The sequence below is a fragment of the Salvia splendens genome, chromosome 5, assembly GCF_004379255.2.
Source record: "Salvia splendens isolate huo1 chromosome 5, SspV2, whole genome shotgun sequence".
NCBI lineage: Eukaryota > Viridiplantae > Streptophyta > Magnoliopsida > Lamiales > Lamiaceae > Salvia > Salvia splendens.
The window spans coordinates 20,169,555-20,186,857 of NC_056036.1; the positions used below are offsets into that span (position 1 = coordinate 20,169,555).

At 38.8% G+C, this 17,303-nt stretch overlaps 2 protein-coding genes across 4 annotated transcripts; one reads left to right on the forward strand and one right to left on the reverse strand.

The window, feature by feature from the left end:
• The first annotated feature begins 368 nt into the window (after positions 1 to 368).
• On the forward strand, positions 369 to 3,539 carry LOC121804995 (trifunctional UDP-glucose 4,6-dehydratase/UDP-4-keto-6-deoxy-D-glucose 3,5-epimerase/UDP-4-keto-L-rhamnose-reductase RHM1-like). Of its 2 annotated transcripts, none has more exons than XM_042204739.1 (3): positions 369 to 656; positions 1,144 to 2,735; positions 2,817 to 3,539. In XM_042204739.1, the coding sequence occupies exons 2-3, from the start codon at positions 1,164 to 1,166 to the stop codon at positions 3,267 to 3,269; spliced, it is 2,025 nt and encodes a 674-aa protein (XP_042060673.1). In that variant the 5' UTR covers positions 369 to 656; positions 1,144 to 1,163; the 3' UTR covers positions 3,270 to 3,539. The 2 variants fall into 2 exon arrangements, with proteins under 2 accessions (XP_042060673.1, XP_042060674.1); XM_042204740.1 differs by having other exon boundaries at positions 369 to 553.
• A 772-nt stretch (positions 3,540 to 4,311) lies between these two features.
• Positions 4,312 to 16,539, reverse strand: LOC121801923 (alpha,alpha-trehalose-phosphate synthase [UDP-forming] 1-like). 2 transcript variants are annotated; one of them, XM_042201390.1, is made up of 18 exons: positions 16,324 to 16,539; positions 9,897 to 10,279; positions 9,727 to 9,824; positions 9,106 to 9,494; positions 8,500 to 8,614; positions 8,264 to 8,365; positions 7,914 to 8,064; positions 7,730 to 7,818; positions 7,357 to 7,405; positions 6,857 to 6,957; positions 6,460 to 6,647; positions 5,975 to 6,092; positions 5,676 to 5,852; positions 5,479 to 5,610; positions 5,314 to 5,401; positions 5,105 to 5,235; positions 4,926 to 5,024; positions 4,312 to 4,853 (listed from the first exon to the last, which is right to left on the reverse strand). In XM_042201390.1, exons 2-18 carry the CDS (start codon positions 10,225 to 10,227, stop codon positions 4,530 to 4,532), a joined length of 2,682 nt encoding a protein of 893 aa, XP_042057324.1. In that variant the 5' UTR covers positions 10,228 to 10,279; positions 16,324 to 16,539; the 3' UTR covers positions 4,312 to 4,529. The 2 variants fall into 2 exon arrangements, with proteins under 2 accessions (XP_042057324.1, XP_042057325.1); XM_042201391.1 differs by lacking the exon at positions 16,324 to 16,539 and adding an exon at positions 10,736 to 10,885.
• Between the last annotated feature and the right edge of the window lie 764 nt (positions 16,540 to 17,303).

The window sequence follows — 17,303 nt, forward strand, 5'->3', positions numbered from 1 at the left end:
CCACTCCTAGAAGAATATTAAAAATTAAAAATTAAAAATCATACTCCCTCCGTCCCTGAAAATTTGTCATCTATTTCCTTTTTCGTCCGTCCCTAAAAATTTGTCACTTTTCACTTTTGCCATTTTTGATAGTGGATCCTACATTCCACTAACTCATTCACACTCACATTTTATTATAAAACTAATATATAAAAGTAGGATTCATATGCCATCAACTTTTTCAACCCACTTTCTATTATATTTCTTAAAATCCGTGCAGAGTCAAATGGTGACGAATTTTGGGGGACGGAGGGAGTAGTAATTATTTTCCTAAAATGAAATCCGATCGTTGATTTCACCAACTACGACTATTCCCTCAAAATTTGTGGGTGAGTCATCAAATCAAACATGTACAGTGCATTACCGCGTCTACCAACAACAACATCATCATCATCATCATCATCATCATCAAAGCTGTATTTCCTTCCAATTTCACGCGCATTTTGTTATCCCCATTGCTGTTTTTCTATAATTGGGGGAATAAAGTGACATTTGCATATAAATATCGACTGAGGTCAGTGGTTTTCCCTTGCTTTTCGCCACTTCTCTCTCATTTCAATCTTCCGATTTTGTTCCTATTTCCGGTGGGCTGATCCGAATTATTATCGGAGAAAAACGTGAGTTTTCTTCAACTCCTAATCCTGCGGGGAATCTCGATCTGTCTCAGATCTCGTCTATTCCGCGCGTTTACCTGATTTTGACTCTGTTTAATCATTCACATTTTTGTGCTTGCTTAATATGCGGTGATCTTATTTGATCTATGATGATTAATGATTTTATTTAGAATTAAGCTTTTAGTTCTTAATTGAGATGAATGATTAGCAGGGTAATTTGATAATCATAGTTTGTTTCATCATGATCTCATCAATCCTTTATGACCTGTTTGAAAGAATGCAACTTGATTTGTGATTTGTGTTGAATCTTTTGTTTGTCTCATTAGAGCATTTTTTGTTATGAAAGTGAAATACCTTTGGATTAAGATCTTACTTGGTTGTGTTTAGCAGTTGAATTTTGTGATGCCCTGGTTTTGGAATCTTTACTATAGAGTTGTTTTGTGCTATGCATTTAGTAATATGTGAGCATGTCTGCTTTTCTTTTTTGTAGCTACTGTCTACCAAGCAGCAATGTCGAATTTCACCCCGAAAAACATCCTCATCACTGGAGCTGCGGGTTTCATCGCTTCTCATGTCGCCAACCGGCTTATCAGGAACTACCCTGAATACAAGATTGTCGTGCTCGACAAGCTTGATTACTGCTCCAACCTCAAGAACCTCCTTCCTTCAAAATCCTCTCCCAACTTCAAGTTTGTCAAGGGAGACATCGGTAGCGCTGACCTTGTCAATTACCTTCTCATCACCGAGAACATTGATACTATAATGCATTTTGCTGCCCAGACCCATGTCGACAATTCCTTTGGTAACAGTTTTGAGTTCACCAAAAACAACATTTATGGCACCCATGTCCTCTTAGAGGCCTGCAAGGTCACCGGGCAGATTAGAAGGTTTATCCATGTTAGCACGGATGAGGTCTATGGAGAGACTGAGGAGGATGCTGTTGTTGGGAACCACGAGGCCTCACAGCTCCTGCCAACAAACCCTTATTCAGCAACAAAGGCCGGGGCTGAGATGCTTGTTATGGCATATGGTAGATCTTATGGATTGCCTGTCATTACAACCCGAGGCAATAATGTTTACGGCCCCAATCAGTTTCCTGAAAAGTTGATTCCTAAGTTCATCCTCTTGGCCATGAGAGGGAAAACTCTTCCTATCCATGGCGACGGATCCAATGTTCGAAGTTACCTCTATTGTGAGGATGTTGCCGAGGCCTTTGAGGTTGTTCTCCACAAGGGAGAAGTCGGTCATGTTTACAACATTGGGACGAAGAAGGAGAGGAGGGTCATTGATGTTGCCAGAGACATGTGCAAGCTGTTCAACATGGATCCCGAAAAGAGCATTGAGTTCGTGGATAACAGGCCGTTTAATGATCAACGGTATTTCCTGGATGACCAGAAACTGAAGAACTTGGGTTGGTCAGAGAGGACCACTTGGGAGGAGGGCCTGAAGAAGACGATGGAGTGGTATACCAGTAATCCCGATTGGTGGGGTGATGTATCTGGTGCATTGCTTCCTCATCCTAGGATGCTGATGATGCCTGGTGGGATCGAGAGGAATTTTGATGGAGCTGAGCAGTACGAGTCTGGAAAGTCCGAATTCACTGGTAATGCTACTCAGAATATGGTTGTGCCGCCTTCCAAAACCGGCCAATCAACAGAGAAACCTGCCTTCAAGTTCTTGATATATGGCAGGACCGGGTGGATTGGTGGTTTGCTCGGAAAATTGTGCGAGAAACAGGAAATTGCATACGAGTATGGGAAAGGGCGTCTTGAGAACCGCCAACAGATTTTGGCAGACATTCTTGCTGTGAAGCCGACACATGTTTTGAATGCAGCTGGTTTAACTGGAAGACCTAACGTTGATTGGTGTGAAAGTCACAAGACTGAGACAATTCGTGTCAATGTTGCTGGCACGTTGACCTTGGCGGATGTTTGCAGAGAGCACGGACTCCTGATGCTGAACTTTGCCACTGGGTGCATTTTCGAATATGACGCTGCACACCCTGAGGGTTCTGGTATCGGATACAAGGAGGAAGACACACCCAATTTCATCGGATCTTTCTATTCCAAGACGAAAGCTATGGTAATATTCGTCCCTGTTACAACCTAGTCCATATTACTTGTCTTTACACGTGGTTGCTTACTTTTGGTGTGCATCAATCAGGTGGAGGAGCTCTTGAAAGAATACGACAACGTCTGCACGCTGAGAGTCCGGATGCCGATATCTTCGGACCTGAGCAACCCGCGCAATTTCATCACCAAGATCTCGAAGTACAACAAGGTGGTCGACATCCCCAACAGCATGACAATCTTGGATGAGCTTCTTCCGATTGCGATTGAGATGGCGAAGCGGAACCTCAGAGGCATCTGGAACTTCACCAATCCAGGCGTTGTCAGCCACAACGAGATTCTTGAGATGTACAAGCAATATATTGACCCGGATTTCAAATACACCAACTTCACTCTCGAGGAGCAAGCGAAGGTTATCATTGCTCCTAGAAGCAACAATGAGATGGATGCATCCAAACTGAAGAAAGAGTTTCCCGAGCTGCTCTCGATCAAGGAGTCATTGATCAAGTACGTATTTGAAGCAAACAGGAAAACTCCGGCAAAGTGAAGGGGTCGTTCCCTCGGTGGGCAGGCCTGTATTTTGGTCTTGATTATCGGTGATCGGTTTCTCTATATGTTAGCCTTAGTTTACATGAGTTCATTATTTGAGGTGATGTCTGTGTTTAGAAATATGCTCTTCATTTTAGATTTGATCTGCAAAAGAATACTTGGTTGCATTGTTTGTCCATCACTCTTGCTGGATGCGGCAATTATATTGATTTCATGTTTCCAAACCCTTTGTTTAATGGAGTACTGATTTCATTGATTTTGAGTTTTAGCCTCTGTTTCAAATGGTGGAAAAACTTGTGCTCTGTTTTTGAATTCTTGTATCCAAACCATCTCAAGTACTACAAGGGTAAAAAAACTTGTGTTCTGTTTCAAGGATATGTATGTTTCACATAATTCTAATACTAGTAGTATTATTTTATAAATATTTATGTTTAGAAGATACTTATCAGACAGCAGTAGTTGGCTGGATTCATACTAGGACATTTCAATGACACGGTATTACGTACGGAATGAAGTAATAAACCTATACAATGAAGTAAAATGGATTTGTAATGAAGACCGAAAAATTTACACAGCAGCACATCTCATCAAAAAAACTAGATCTAATGGCCCAGATTTGGTCTCTAGTTCGATCTTTAAAATTGGTTCGACATTGATCACAACTCTATATATATTATGTTTGGTTTATGAGATTGAATCTCACAACTTAATCCTTGATGAATAATCATGTAATAATTAGTCATGACAATCGAACAACAACTTAATAAACTCCTTATAAAAATATTCTTACATAGATGTTATTCAAAGCATGAAAATCAAATACTTACCCCGTTCACAAAAATAGTCTCATTTTGATGTCTACAAAAAATAGTTTCATTTCTAAAATTGAAAAGTCTCTTTCATAATTAATCCACTTTTTCTCTCATATCTATTACTTTATCCACTTTTTCTATCTCTTTTTTACTTTACCTATTTTTTCTGATTCTCTCTTACTTTACCAATTTTCTCATTAAATCTCAAACGGTCCACAATTGAGACTATTTATTTTTTGACGGGGGAGTATAGAATACTACTACTCCATAAAGCATATATAGGAAAAAAACAATACATGGTTTTCAGGGGTGTGAAGAAATATATTTTTCCTTTTTCCGGTCATTGCTAGACACTGAACTATATAAACCGCTTTTAAACTACTATTGTGTTATTGAAAGTAGTTGAATAGACACACATACACACCCCGCTTATAATCGTTGTTGAATCAATGTGAAGAGTATGTGGCTGCTGCCTCCGCCAACTCCTTGAGGAGCGATACGACGTCGTCGGAGTTGTTGAGAAGATAGCGCGCGTTTGTGCGCGTCCGCCCCACCGCCACCGAGAAGTAGTTGTCCTTTTTCAGATCAAGCACATTCAAACAAGTGTTTTCCGGCGACGCCCGTCTGCTGCTCGCTGATTTCTTGTCGGCGTTGGGGTGAGGCCTCGCTGGCGGAGCTTGCCTCTTCGCCACCTCGCTCGCCTTGCATCTCGAAAAAGCCAAGTTATCGGGTGGAAGCTCTGGCTCGAAAAATGTGTACACATCCTCATCCTGTCAAACATTGCCATAATTTTAAATACTACTTCAAGCTGTCGGCCTAGTGGTAGAGTGGTTGAAGCTAACCTTTCCGAAGAAATGGCCGACGCACATGACGAAGTCTATCGGAGTAGTGATGGCTTTACTGTGTACGATCTCTCCCAGTATACGGTCAATGGCTGCTCCCTTTAAACATGTAACGAATCAGAGTTAGAGAGAAGAAGACACCGGTGAGGTGAGGTGAGGTAATGTATTAGGTACCTTACCTTTGTCACACCAACTGCTCGCACCTCCACCGTGCGGCTGCCTTGGACCACGTCCACCGACGAGTTGGAGATCGGACCCGTCCACAGATGCTGCAGCATGTCTCTAGCTTGCAGCCTTCCGAATTCAGAATCTTTCCAAACAAACAATACAATCACAAGGAGGGAATATGTTTTTGTCGAACGATAGAGAGCGTTAGTCTAGTCCGTACCTGAATACTTGTAGTTCCATACGAGCAAAGTCTCCCGGCGTTCAAAATGTGATCTCGGTGTTCGTTCAGTGAAGTACTCGAGCACATGCTGAAAGAGGCAGCCAGCATATTAAAAATAGCAACTGTAGATAATACAACGATATCACATCCCCTTGCTTATTGTACCTTCACACTGTCAACCCAATCCATATTCAAGTGCTCCGGCATCGTCGTCATCCATTGCTCCTTTCCCTTCTCTGTTGATCGCAGGAACATCCCGTTTTCAGCTGCCAACCACATTTTGTAATCCCCAAAGTTCTGCACCACCAATTATATTTACAACCTATGTGGAGTGACAGCAATTATTTTTAGCATTCAACTACCTCGTCAAGGACGGATCTTTCGCTTCCACTAAGCACCACGACTATAGTGTTTGGATCCTCGCAAAGCGATGCCAGAGGCTTCCTCAACTCAGGATGCAGTTTTAATTCCATTTCTTTGATCTGATCTCCCCTTCTCCCTGGCGTGTCCACTATCTCCGTAAGTGTAGCATTGAAACCCTGTCATGTGTGATGATGATGATGATGACCAAAGATGAGAATATGTTACCACACAACAGCTTGTGAGATCTAGATGTGAAAATATCAAATTTAAAACACAACAAAAATGTTGGACTGCTTACCAGTATGAGTAATCGTTTGTTAGACTGCAAGTAACGGCCGATGGCATCATTGAATTCAAGAGGGGGCGGAACTTTTCTTATTCTCTGCTGAGCTTCAATAACAGTATCATTGAGTTCACTGCAAAGCAAGATCAGAAATTATTAATTCTGATTTTAGAACTTACTACTACTAATAGCATTTGGATGCACATGAATGTAACAATTATTCAAAAATACTGCAAATGCTGCAAAATACTACAATGAAGCATCATAAATGTGTATGTATATTAAATTTTGCAGAATGAATTGGCTGTCTTCACTATCAACAAAAGATTTGTAGGTTAATACATTTGCCGGTGTCTCCTCTATGCTCATTATGTGGCTGTGGCTGTGGCTGTGGCTGTGGCCGTGGCCATATCACTAATTTTGTAGATATTACATATTGATTAACTAAACTATGAAAATCAGTCAAGAATTTAGCAGAGGCTCAAGGAGTGCAGGCTCACCTTACAAAGAATTCAGCCCACTGCTGAGCAGTATGAGTTGTGACATGCTCAAAGTTATGCCTATGGCGTTTCTCTCTTTCTTCAGCAGGCATATTCAAAGCCTGGTCTATTGCTGCAGCGACTTCCGTAATGTTCCACGGATTCACGAGAATTGCGCCAGCACCAAGAGACTGTGCTGCTCCAGCAAACTACAGTTCATCCAAATGGGGCATTAAAAATTAGTACCACTAAATCTTTTTCAAACCACCATATAAATGGAATTTAGAAGCAAACAAGAACAACCAATTTTTCTCAGAATCTAAGGTCTCTCTCAGGAATCAATATAAAACTTTAAATGCCTTGCAAATTTCAATCAGAGAAATATGGTGCATAACAAAGTGCATAGTTAGGTATATACTTCGCTGAGGATGAGAACCCCCCGCTTGGAATCTTGACATGCCACAAACTCATAGCTGACGAGATTCATTCCATCCCGCAAAGAAGTGACAAGTGCTACATCTGATGAGCCAAGGCACCAAATTACATCAGTTAACAGTTCAAGAAACTTGAAACAAGATAATAACATGCACATTTCCAGTAGAGAAAAAGATTTTAGTTTAAAATTAGTTGGAGTAGAAGAGAAAGACCAACCTCTAAGAATTATTTCATTTGTAATCTTGCAATTTCTAATTATCCTAAACAACAACAGCATAACACTTTCCCTCGTAATCCAAAAATTAAGTGACCCTTCATAACCTCATACTCTAAATATATGGAGAATCCAGCTGCAGTTCAAGTTAGCATAGTGAAGATACAAGTCTTAAGTCTATGTGTTTAATGTTATGTTAGCAGATAGGTGATGACTTCTAGGGCTAGGAAATAAATATAGGAAGATATGGTTAACACAGAGATTATTACCAGTGACAGCATACAATGCACACAGCGCAGGAAAGTCAAGAGAACGATCCTGCAGAAAAACAAATAGTTGCTTCAAAATCTAAAAAAAAAAGACTACTCAAAACATAAATGTGTCCAGGAACTCATTAAAACATCACATATGGGTACATGACAGCATGCCAATTGCAAGAACAAGAGACAGCTGAGATTATCAGTCACTCAGTGACTTGAAACTGTTCTCAAGACTTGTAAATATTCGACTATAAGCGAAGCTAAGACCAGGAACTCCACTACCTTAAGCAAAATAGACATACAAAATTATCAAAGTACCATGAAAGTATAGAGTGATAAAAGTAAAGAAGACAAATAGCTTAATGCCGAAAAAGATGCTAACCAGATGATGAATAGGAACAGCAGTCAGAGTTCCAAATTTTCCGTTGATTCGTCCAACAATTTCATGAACTTGGCTCGTAAGTTTTTGATCTGTAGTCACCAAAAGGAAAAACAAGATGAAATATCAGTATGCAAAAGAACCTACAGAAAGTCCTATGTCAAATACAACTACCACAAGATCATACATTCAGGAACATCGGTTCTTGTTGGCACAGCAATTTGAAGCAATACCACTTTATCACACCAGTATGGGTTTTCCTCCAGAAATTTCTCAAAAGCTAGTATCTTTTGAGGTATTCCTTTTATCATATCGAGACGGTCCACACCCAGCATTACCTACACTTAACAATTATATGAGATTGGTTACAATTTTCTTATTCTCCTTTTTAGAACTTACTCAAACATGTGAATGAGAACATATTTCATAGTACTAAAATTCATTAGTATATAGTATAAGTAAAAAGTTAGGAGGTTCTTAAAAAAAGTTAAGAGGTGACCATTCTGCACGCATACAAAACGAAGATGGAGAACTAACCTTTCTTCCACAAAATCTCTCTTTCAATTCTTTAATATTCTCCTGGACTCCAGGCATTTCTAGAGCCCGCATGAACCTTTCTGAATCAATTCCTATTGGAAACTGTAGTCGACAAATAAAAAAAGAGATTGTCATGATATGGGAGTGGATTAAAGGGCCAATTTGTAGACTTGCAAAATGCAGCCAGCCAAGAAGAGGTACTGTAAAATTAGGAACAAGGAGAGACGAGGACTTACCGCAGCTACACGAGTAAGTCTACCTTGATCCTCTACACCTTCAGGAGTACCTTCAAGTCCAAGAATACGAGTGCAAGCACTCACAAAATGTCTTGCATAATCATATGTATGGAATCTGAGAAACAAATGCCAGTACGCAAATTTATTATATATCTAACCTAGGTATCTTTGCACAAAGTGATGGCAATTAAGAAAGAAAGATCACAAGAATCACTCACCCAGAAGACTGGATCATAATACCTTACGGAAATTCTAAAGGGGAATATCTAATGGTAGAGGCAAACAACCAGGATGAGGTTGTTATGAACTGCTCATTTTAATCAAAACAAAAAAAAATCTAGTTCAATTCAGGAATCATAGATACTACAGAATCACCGAAGCCAAGATAACAATTTATTACTACATGAACCAAAATATCGATGATAATGGAATACAAAGGATACTAATTGTTCAATATTCTAACGATGTACAATGCACTACTCTACAGCTACTAGTTTATCAAACACAGAATTCTAGATGTCAAATTAGTATTTTTTTTTATTTTGTTTTTGTATTTTCAGAATGGAAGATGCCAAAGTTATTTATTGGAAGGGAAAAGCATATTACCCCACTAAATCAGCCATCAGAACTGCACGTAGAAGTTCAGACCGGGATGGCAAAGTACGGTGGATTTCAGATGATGGAAACGGGGTGTGAAGAAACCATCCAACTTTCATCTTATTGTTATACTCCTTGAGATATTTTGGTAGAAACATGAGGTGGTAGTCGTGACACCAAACAACATCACCCTCCTCATAATGATTGTTCACTACATCGGCAAACATCTGGTTTGCCTTCTGGTATGCTTCAAACTGCGACTGGAAACTCCTCGTGGTTGCAAGACGGTCCTCTTGTGGGAGTCCAAGATAATGGAACAGAGGCCACAGTATATTGTTGCAGTAGCCATTGTAATACTGATGAACAATCTCCTCATCAAGGAAGACAGGAATACACTTCTACCGAGAAAGCAAAAACAAGCTCAATCAACCAACGTGACACTATAAGGCAAAATGCATTCCAAACCACCAATGATTCAACTATCACAACAACATAATTGTCTAGAAGAGACAGAAATTTTTTTACATGCATCTATATAATGGCATGCTTATATTTGTGTCACTACACTTGTACGTCTTAAAAACTAGTATGTCACTACTAGAACATTCTGTTGTAGTGTGCTTGACTAACCTTCTCAGCCAGAGCTGCAGTGAGTGCCTTCTTCCCGACCTCATCTGGCACATTCACACCGGCCCAACCAATCCATCTTGCCTCGAACTCCGTCACCCCTACAAAAAGAAATAGAAGCAACACGTGATAATATGCCACACAATTCAATTGTATCAAATAAAAGAACTCACCCAAAAGAGCACTAACTAGACCGCCTGCGCTTATCTCCAACGACCACGAATCTTCGCCCCGCCTGACTGCAGACACAGGCAGCCTATTGGCAACCACTAGCAACCTCTGTTTGGTCGGTTTCCCATCGGGCCTTTCCCACTCATCGATAAAATTCTGAGCAGCAGTTTCTGGATACTGGTCCACATTGACATGGGAATTCCTTGATACATCTATCTCAGGAATGGAGCTGCCATCATTCCTGTTGTTCTTTTTCAGCTCTCTCGCTCTCAAGAGCCTTCCAATTCGGGTGCTGAGCACTTGTGAGTTTCCGTTACACTTGTTGCCAGACATATTGCGGGAAATGGGATGCGAGAGAGCTCAAGTGCGCCAGAGAGCAATTGCTCTGCATTTTGAGAAGCAATCATTTCAGTGATGCTGCATACTACTGATTGCAGAATTTTGTTGTTCGGAAATCCATCGTTTTGCTTAAATGGATGTCGATTTTGCATAGTTACCAAGCAGAGCAGAGATGAAATCTATCTCGGTCACAGGAAATAAGTGTTTTTTTTTTAATTTTGAAAAGATGGAAAATGAAGAACTCATTTCTGCAGAAATAGAAATACTATCCATCCATGATTAATCAAGCTAAAAGTAGTAATTTAAATATACTAATACTCAATCATCAACCTCGAAGATAAGTCCAAATCATAAAATTTGATTCCTAGAAAACGTGAACTCGTGGCGACCTTCAAATAAGGAATAAATCACAACACATGAGTCAATTAAAGATAAGTCTCTATCCATATCATATTCACATTTATATAGAAACTCACTTAAAGATAACTGGAAATTTCCAAACCTTATTGATTGGATTTAGATGAAAGACTATAATTCATTTCATCCCCCTCTCAAAATATGAGCGGATAAACTTATTGTGATTACATAGTAACCCAGAGAAACGATGCAATATTTGATTCAGAATTATTGTATATCAAATTGTCTCCCTCTCCCTCTCCCTCTCCCTCTCCCTCTCCCTCTCCTTTCATCGTTCATCCACCGCCGCAGAGAAAGGTTGCCGCAGTAGAATAAAGCTTCGTATTGATAACTAAACATAAGCATTGCACAGGCAGCCGTGATGCTGCGTCAATTCTCTGATACTCCAGTTTTTAGCCAATCAAGTATTGATACATTCTTTTAGTCTAACACTTAAAATTTAACTATGTTAATTTTCAAAAAGCAGAATTAATTTAAGCGATAATCAAGGACTCTTGGATACATTTATAATTATCTTATATACACCGGTCAAAGGAGTCAAGGACTTCTAAAGTTGAATTTGATAAAACTGGATATGAGAATTCAGAGCGATGCTTTTTTTTGGCATATTATTTAAAAAGTTACATTATTAAGTGGATTGAAAAAAGAATAAAATATATAATATTAATTTTTGTTAAAAAGAGTAATTATTAATTTATGGTAGAATATCTAAAAAAAGAAAGTGACTTACTGAGAGTAAGTAATACTGCATGCTAGTCATATATGATTAGATTGAGATCAAATCAAGTTACTAATCCTTATATTGTTTTTAATCACCACAATTAAATCAAAGGATTTTAACTACAATTGCCTCCAATCAAATTGGTTACAATTTCCACCTAAATAAACTACTCCACTTGTTACTTTTAAAAAAGAATATAAACCGCTATATGATATATGCGCCATGATTCATCCCAAGAATTATTCGTCACTTATCTCTTTGGAGTCCAGCTTTCCATTTCCCAAAATAAATAAATAAAAATTTTTTTAAAAAAAAGGAAAACAAGGGACACGAATAAAAGGCAGTAAATCAGAATAAGATCTTATCTGTAGTGATTAAATGAAGAATCAGCCACTAGCTTCTAGACCCAATGGTGAAAATAATACTCTAGGAAATCTATTTGCTTTTGCCTTTTCTGTAACGTGGACATTTATATATATTGACCTCAAATTCCTGAGATAATTAATAAGTACTGTACTACTCATATTTCTAATGTGTACACTTACAATTCAAGTGAATTACTAACTATTTAAATAATTAACCAGATCGATCGTAATTGAACGGAAACTGCATCCGAAGTGCAATAAAATTTAATTCAAACAATACTCTTCAAACTTAATTAATTATATCAACATAACAAGTTAGCGTTCAATCCATTCAAGAAAAAGTTATTGTTTCAAATTTTTTTTCTTATTTATAAAATATAGTAGTAGCAGTAGGAATTTTTTGAAGAAACATAAGTACTATTTGAGTTCGAATAGTTAGGTGTGACCCAATTCATAGGGAAAACCAACCGTACACGAATTCAGATTTCAACATTAATTTACAACCTAATTGAAACCGCAGTCCTATTCGAACAGATCAAAATCCTTCAATTCGATTTTTCAGCTGTGGCACTACGATTATGCTCACCTATTCTATAGTGTAGATATGTGATGCATTGCACTTAAAAACACTTTACAAAGCCAAGACTAAACTTTTACACACACATATAAATATACTAAATGAGTCCCAAAATAAGAGTCACATTTTATCATTTCTGTCTGTCTCACAATGAGAGCCTATTTCATTTTTTTTTATCATAAATGGTAAGTAAGTCTCACGTTCCACTAACCCACTTCACTCACAATTTATAAAATTAATATAAAAAAGTGTGTTCAATATTCCATTAACTTTTTCAATCTACTATTCTTTATAATTTTTAAAATCTGTCCATAACAAATGTGATTTCTATTGTGGGACGAAGGTAGTACAACAGTGGTTATGATAAAATGAAATGAGAAAAATATGTAAAAAATTGGAAAGGGAAGAATCTAGGGTAGGGCAAAATGGAAATCTTAGGCAACAGAAATGACCCACACGTACTCTTGTACTCTTTTGTCTGCCAACTGCAAATGGGGAGAAAACCTATGGTTTAAGTTTGCGTCAAAAGGACTTCGTACACCCTAGCATGGATACACTACCTAAAACACACCAAACTATAAGAGCATCCGCAACGCGGTGCCGTCGCCGTTCCTATGCCGTTCCGGAGGAACGGTTTCGCGGCGGCACGCGTTGCAGCGTGCGTTCCGTCGCCATTCCGTGCCGCCACCGTTCTCATGCCGTGCCGCGTTTCGTTCCTCCGGAACGCGGAACGAAACGTTCCGCCACGCGCCGAGGCGACGTGGCGGACTCCCATTCGACGCGTGAAGCCCACTCGCTGCCCCGCGAGTGGGCTTCGTCCCGATGACGCAATAATTCATTTTTTTTTTAAAAAAATTCGAATTTAATAAAAAAAAAAAAATTTTTTTTTTTATTAACGGTAATGAGACCGTTAATTTTATAGCCGTTTTTTTTTTTTAATTTATTTATTTACTCTATAAATACTCCTATTTCATACTCATTTCAATCACAAACACACATCTATTTCTCTCTATTTCCACCCCAATTTTCATCTCAAATCAACTCTATTTTCCTTCTCCCAAATTTAATCAAACTAATGGATCCTTATGAACAAATGCGTCAAATATTGGAACAATCACTTGAAGAAGATCGACGACGGGAGGCGGAAGAAGCCGCTCCGCCCCAACGCCGCTCCCGTACGTACATCCATCGTAACCGGGAGGAAGCCGCCGCAAGGTTAGTACGCGACTACTTCTGCGATAACCCGGTTTGGGGAGATACGTACTTCCGTCGCCGTTTCCGCATGGGGAAACCGTTATTTCTCCACATCGCGAATACTTTGGCAGCCCGGGAAGAGTTCTTCCAGGAAGGGTTCGACGCGGTCGGACGTCCCAGCCACACGACGCTGCAGAAATGTACTGCAGCAATCCGCCAGCTTGCGACTGGACAAACGGCCGACATGTTCGACGAATACCTCCACATCGGAGATAGCACTGGGCGAATGTGCTTGCTCAAATTCTGCAAAGGCATCCGGGCAGCCTTCACCGACGAATTTCTCCGGAGGCCAAGCACGGCCGATTGTCAGTTCCTTCTCGACCTTCACGAAACAGTGCACGGATTCCCAGGGATGCTCGGCAGCGTCGATTGCATGCACTGGCAATGGAAGAATTGCCCACTGGCAATGGAAGAATTGCCCGGCCACAAAGGTACCCACCCAACCGTTATACTCGAGGCTGTTGCCGACTACCGCCTTTGGATCTGGCACGCGTACTTCGGGGTCCCCGGGTCGAACAACGACGTAAACGTGCTCAACCAGTCCGACCTCTTGACCGAAGTTTTGGATGGTAAAGCGCCGGCCATCAACTTCGTCGCCAACAATCGGCTTTATAAAATGGGGTACTATCTCGCCGATGGCATCTACCCGAAGTGGCCTACCTTCGTGAAGACGTGCAGTGGGTCTGCGAACCCAAAGCAGGCTCTTTTTGCGCAGAAGCAGGAGGCTGCTCGCAAGGATGTGGAGAGGGCGTTCGGGGTTCTCCAAGCGCGCTTCAACATCATCAAAGCCCCGGCTCGTACGTGGTTCATGGAGAACATGGTCGACATCATGTATACGTGCATAATCTTGCACAACATGATTGTCCAAGACGAAGGACCCGAGGCGGGAAATTGGTTCGACCCCGAATCCCCCGGAAGCTCAACCGCAAGTAGTCCGCCTCGAAGTGGAGCGCATCCGTCTATACAAGAACGGTTATCTATTCGTGCAAGGACACGCGACTCTAGCGCCCACACCCAACTCCAACATGATCTAATTGAGCACATTTGGGCAAACTTTGGCGGATGAAATTATTAAAATTGTGTACTTTTATTTTTTTATGATTTTAATTGTGTGCTTTTTATTTTTTTAAGTTTAAGTTGTAACTTTGTTTTAATGTTGTGTGTTTTTTAATAAAATGTGTTTGTTTTTTTAATTGAATTGAGTTGAAATTAAAAAAAAATGAAATTGAATGAATAGTAATTTAAGGAACGGTTAAGGAACGGTTAAGGAACGAGGGTTGCAGGTTCCGTTCCTTAGTTAAGGAATGGAGTAAAAAAGTACAGTGGGGCCCTCAAATAGTGCTTTAAGGAACGGTTTAGGAACGGTATAGGAACAGCGTTGTGGATGGCCTAATGCCTCATTTCATATTAATCCATATATATGTAATCAGCCTGCAACTAAATTTATGTGGGCTCTACACCTCCAGATTCGAGAATGATTTCCCCAATACATTCGAGAACTTCGACGATAAAATATCTACCTCTTTTCCGAGATCATTTTCAGCCACATCTCTTTTCTTTAACCATCACCACCTTTTCTTTTCTTTTTCTAATTCTACATTTTGGGGGTTTTTGACACAATTATCATATCTAAATTTTACTACTATAAAAACTCTCAAAAACCAGAATCAGCCTCAAGTTCCTGAATTTTAGCAATAAACTAACCCTATTATAAAACATGTATAGATTTTATTAAACTCGAATACATATGATATGAACCTACATACTCCAAGGAATAGCCAAATGAAATTCATACATGTGGTGCACTCTCGAAAATAGCAATAATTAATTTCGCCTGAAGTAAATTATGTAGGGTTTGTGGTTATCGTTACACAACAAAGTTTCAAGTTCCAAGCATATTATTCATTTAATAGTATACTAGTATTAAAAAGGAAATACTCCTACTTTTGTCTATTTTCTGCTTTTGCTTACACCTAGTGATGATTGAGTTCGTTCACTGCATTTGCTACAAATTTTCAAATAGTATTTCATTTTATTGTAGAGGTTATGCTCCCTTGCATTTTATTGGGGAAATGCCTAAATTCAATTGACAAAAATATAAACGCTATACATAAGTTTAGTGAGGGTTTAAACGAGGGTAGGGTTTTAGGTAGATGGTTTCGTTAATTAAAATTAAAATTATCAATGTTTAGTAACAAATTTAATTTATAAATAATTTAATATTTTTCCCTCTCACTTTGAAATTAGGATTGAAATTGTGATAAACATAGTAGTATATGATTCAAATTCCATATTTAGTCGCTTCAATTAATATACACTATATATATCAGTAACACAGCTCCAAATCAAATTATGATGAGATGAAATTTCTGTACAAAGGAAAAGCTACTACTCCTAGTCTCCTACTTAGCTAAAACAGATGAGTTTTTACACTCCATCACCTGGTGAATTTCCACAAAATAACAGCAGGAATTTTCAGCTCATTTGAAAAACATTGATATTCATGAGAACTCTCCGATGGTTGAGAAAATAGCAGAAGCAACTGAAAAGGGGGAAAATCCTAATTCACTGCGTAGATCATAACCACGCAAGCAATAATTTCTTAGATCGATTGAAAATGCTCCAACGCAAAATCAAAATAAAAAAACAAGGAATCACGCGGATGCAAAATTAAACATGAACTCCACATCTGAAATCAATTTCGGCTGGACATCGAAGGAGTTCATCATTGAATGAATGAATCGGTGAATGCTAACCTGAAAATCAGAAGAGAAATATTGACGTCAGGCTCCATCAAAGCATTGCGATTGGTGCGACGGCTTTGGCTTTTGGCGATGGCGAGAAGACGAAGAAGAAAGCTGGAAACGCAAAGCAGCAGGTCGCTTTTTGGTAAATTGCGTTGGTGCGGTGGGGATTGCGTATCTATGTGCTTGTGCGTGATATAAAAGGTGCGATTTAGAGAGAGAGCGGTTGTGGAGAAATAGTTACTGGTATAAATAAAGTGGGGAGGAGAGAGGAGAGGTGTGTGTGCTTACTGTGTTAGTTGCCCAATCATTTGGAGGGAATTTGTTCCCCCTCCTCTTTTGAATTTTAATTTAAATACCCTTCAAATAAATTAATTATAACATTCAATTTATTTCACCACTATAAATATATGATAATATCAATAATTTAGTTTTTATTTTTGAATAATTTGGTGGAAATGATGAGAAAAAATGAATTAATAAAGAGTAATCTCTATTGAAATTTGATGAGAGAAATATTTGAATATTAACTAATTAAAATAATTATTCAATAATTTTATTTTTATGATATTTATTTAAATAATTTTGCGCAGCAAGTGGTAATGTATTTGAATTGGATAGGAAAGATGTTAATTTACCAATTTAATGCAATAACTAATACTGATATTTACGGAAGAGGGAATTCAATGTGGATATAGTCATCTAGACGCACTACGACAAAAAAACGGCTAAGGACGCTTTTTAATATGCTAACTTGTGGGTTTAATTATACCGACAATGCTTCGTAAAATATCCTTATTGTTGATGTTCTAACTGAAATTAAAGGAGACACATATAAGTGCTTTTAAAAAGCAAAAGATTAAAATAATCTATCTTCAACTTAGGGCCCTAAGTTTTCTTTTGCGTTCTAAATTAGTTTTTTTTTTTAAATTCAACACTAGTAATAACGCCTTAATTTTTTTATACTTAATGAATAAAAATGTATAACTCCA

What these genes read in the sequence shown, in the direction of transcription:
- LOC121801923 (XM_042201390.1), bottom strand. Translation starts at nt 10,227, where the DNA reads ATGTCTGGCAACAAGTGTAACGGAAACTCACAAGTGCTCAGCACCCGA. An exon ending in AGAGATTTTGTGGAAGAAAG is followed by an intron (nt 8,065 to 8,263) that starts GTTAGTTCTCCA and finishes TGTTAAGTGTAG; the next exon opens with GTAATGCTGGGTGTGGACCG. An exon ending in TGCATTGTATGCTGTCACTG is followed by an intron (nt 6,958 to 7,356) that starts GTAATAATCTCT and finishes TTGGCTCATCAG; the next exon opens with ATGTAGCACTTGTCACTTCT.
- LOC121804995 (XM_042204739.1), top strand. Translation starts at nt 1,164, where the DNA reads ATGTCGAATTTCACCCCGAAAAACATCCTCATCACTGGAGCTGCGGGT. An exon ending in ATTCCAAGACGAAAGCTATG is followed by an intron (nt 2,736 to 2,816) that starts GTAATATTCGTC and finishes TGCATCAATCAG; the next exon opens with GTGGAGGAGCTCTTGAAAGA.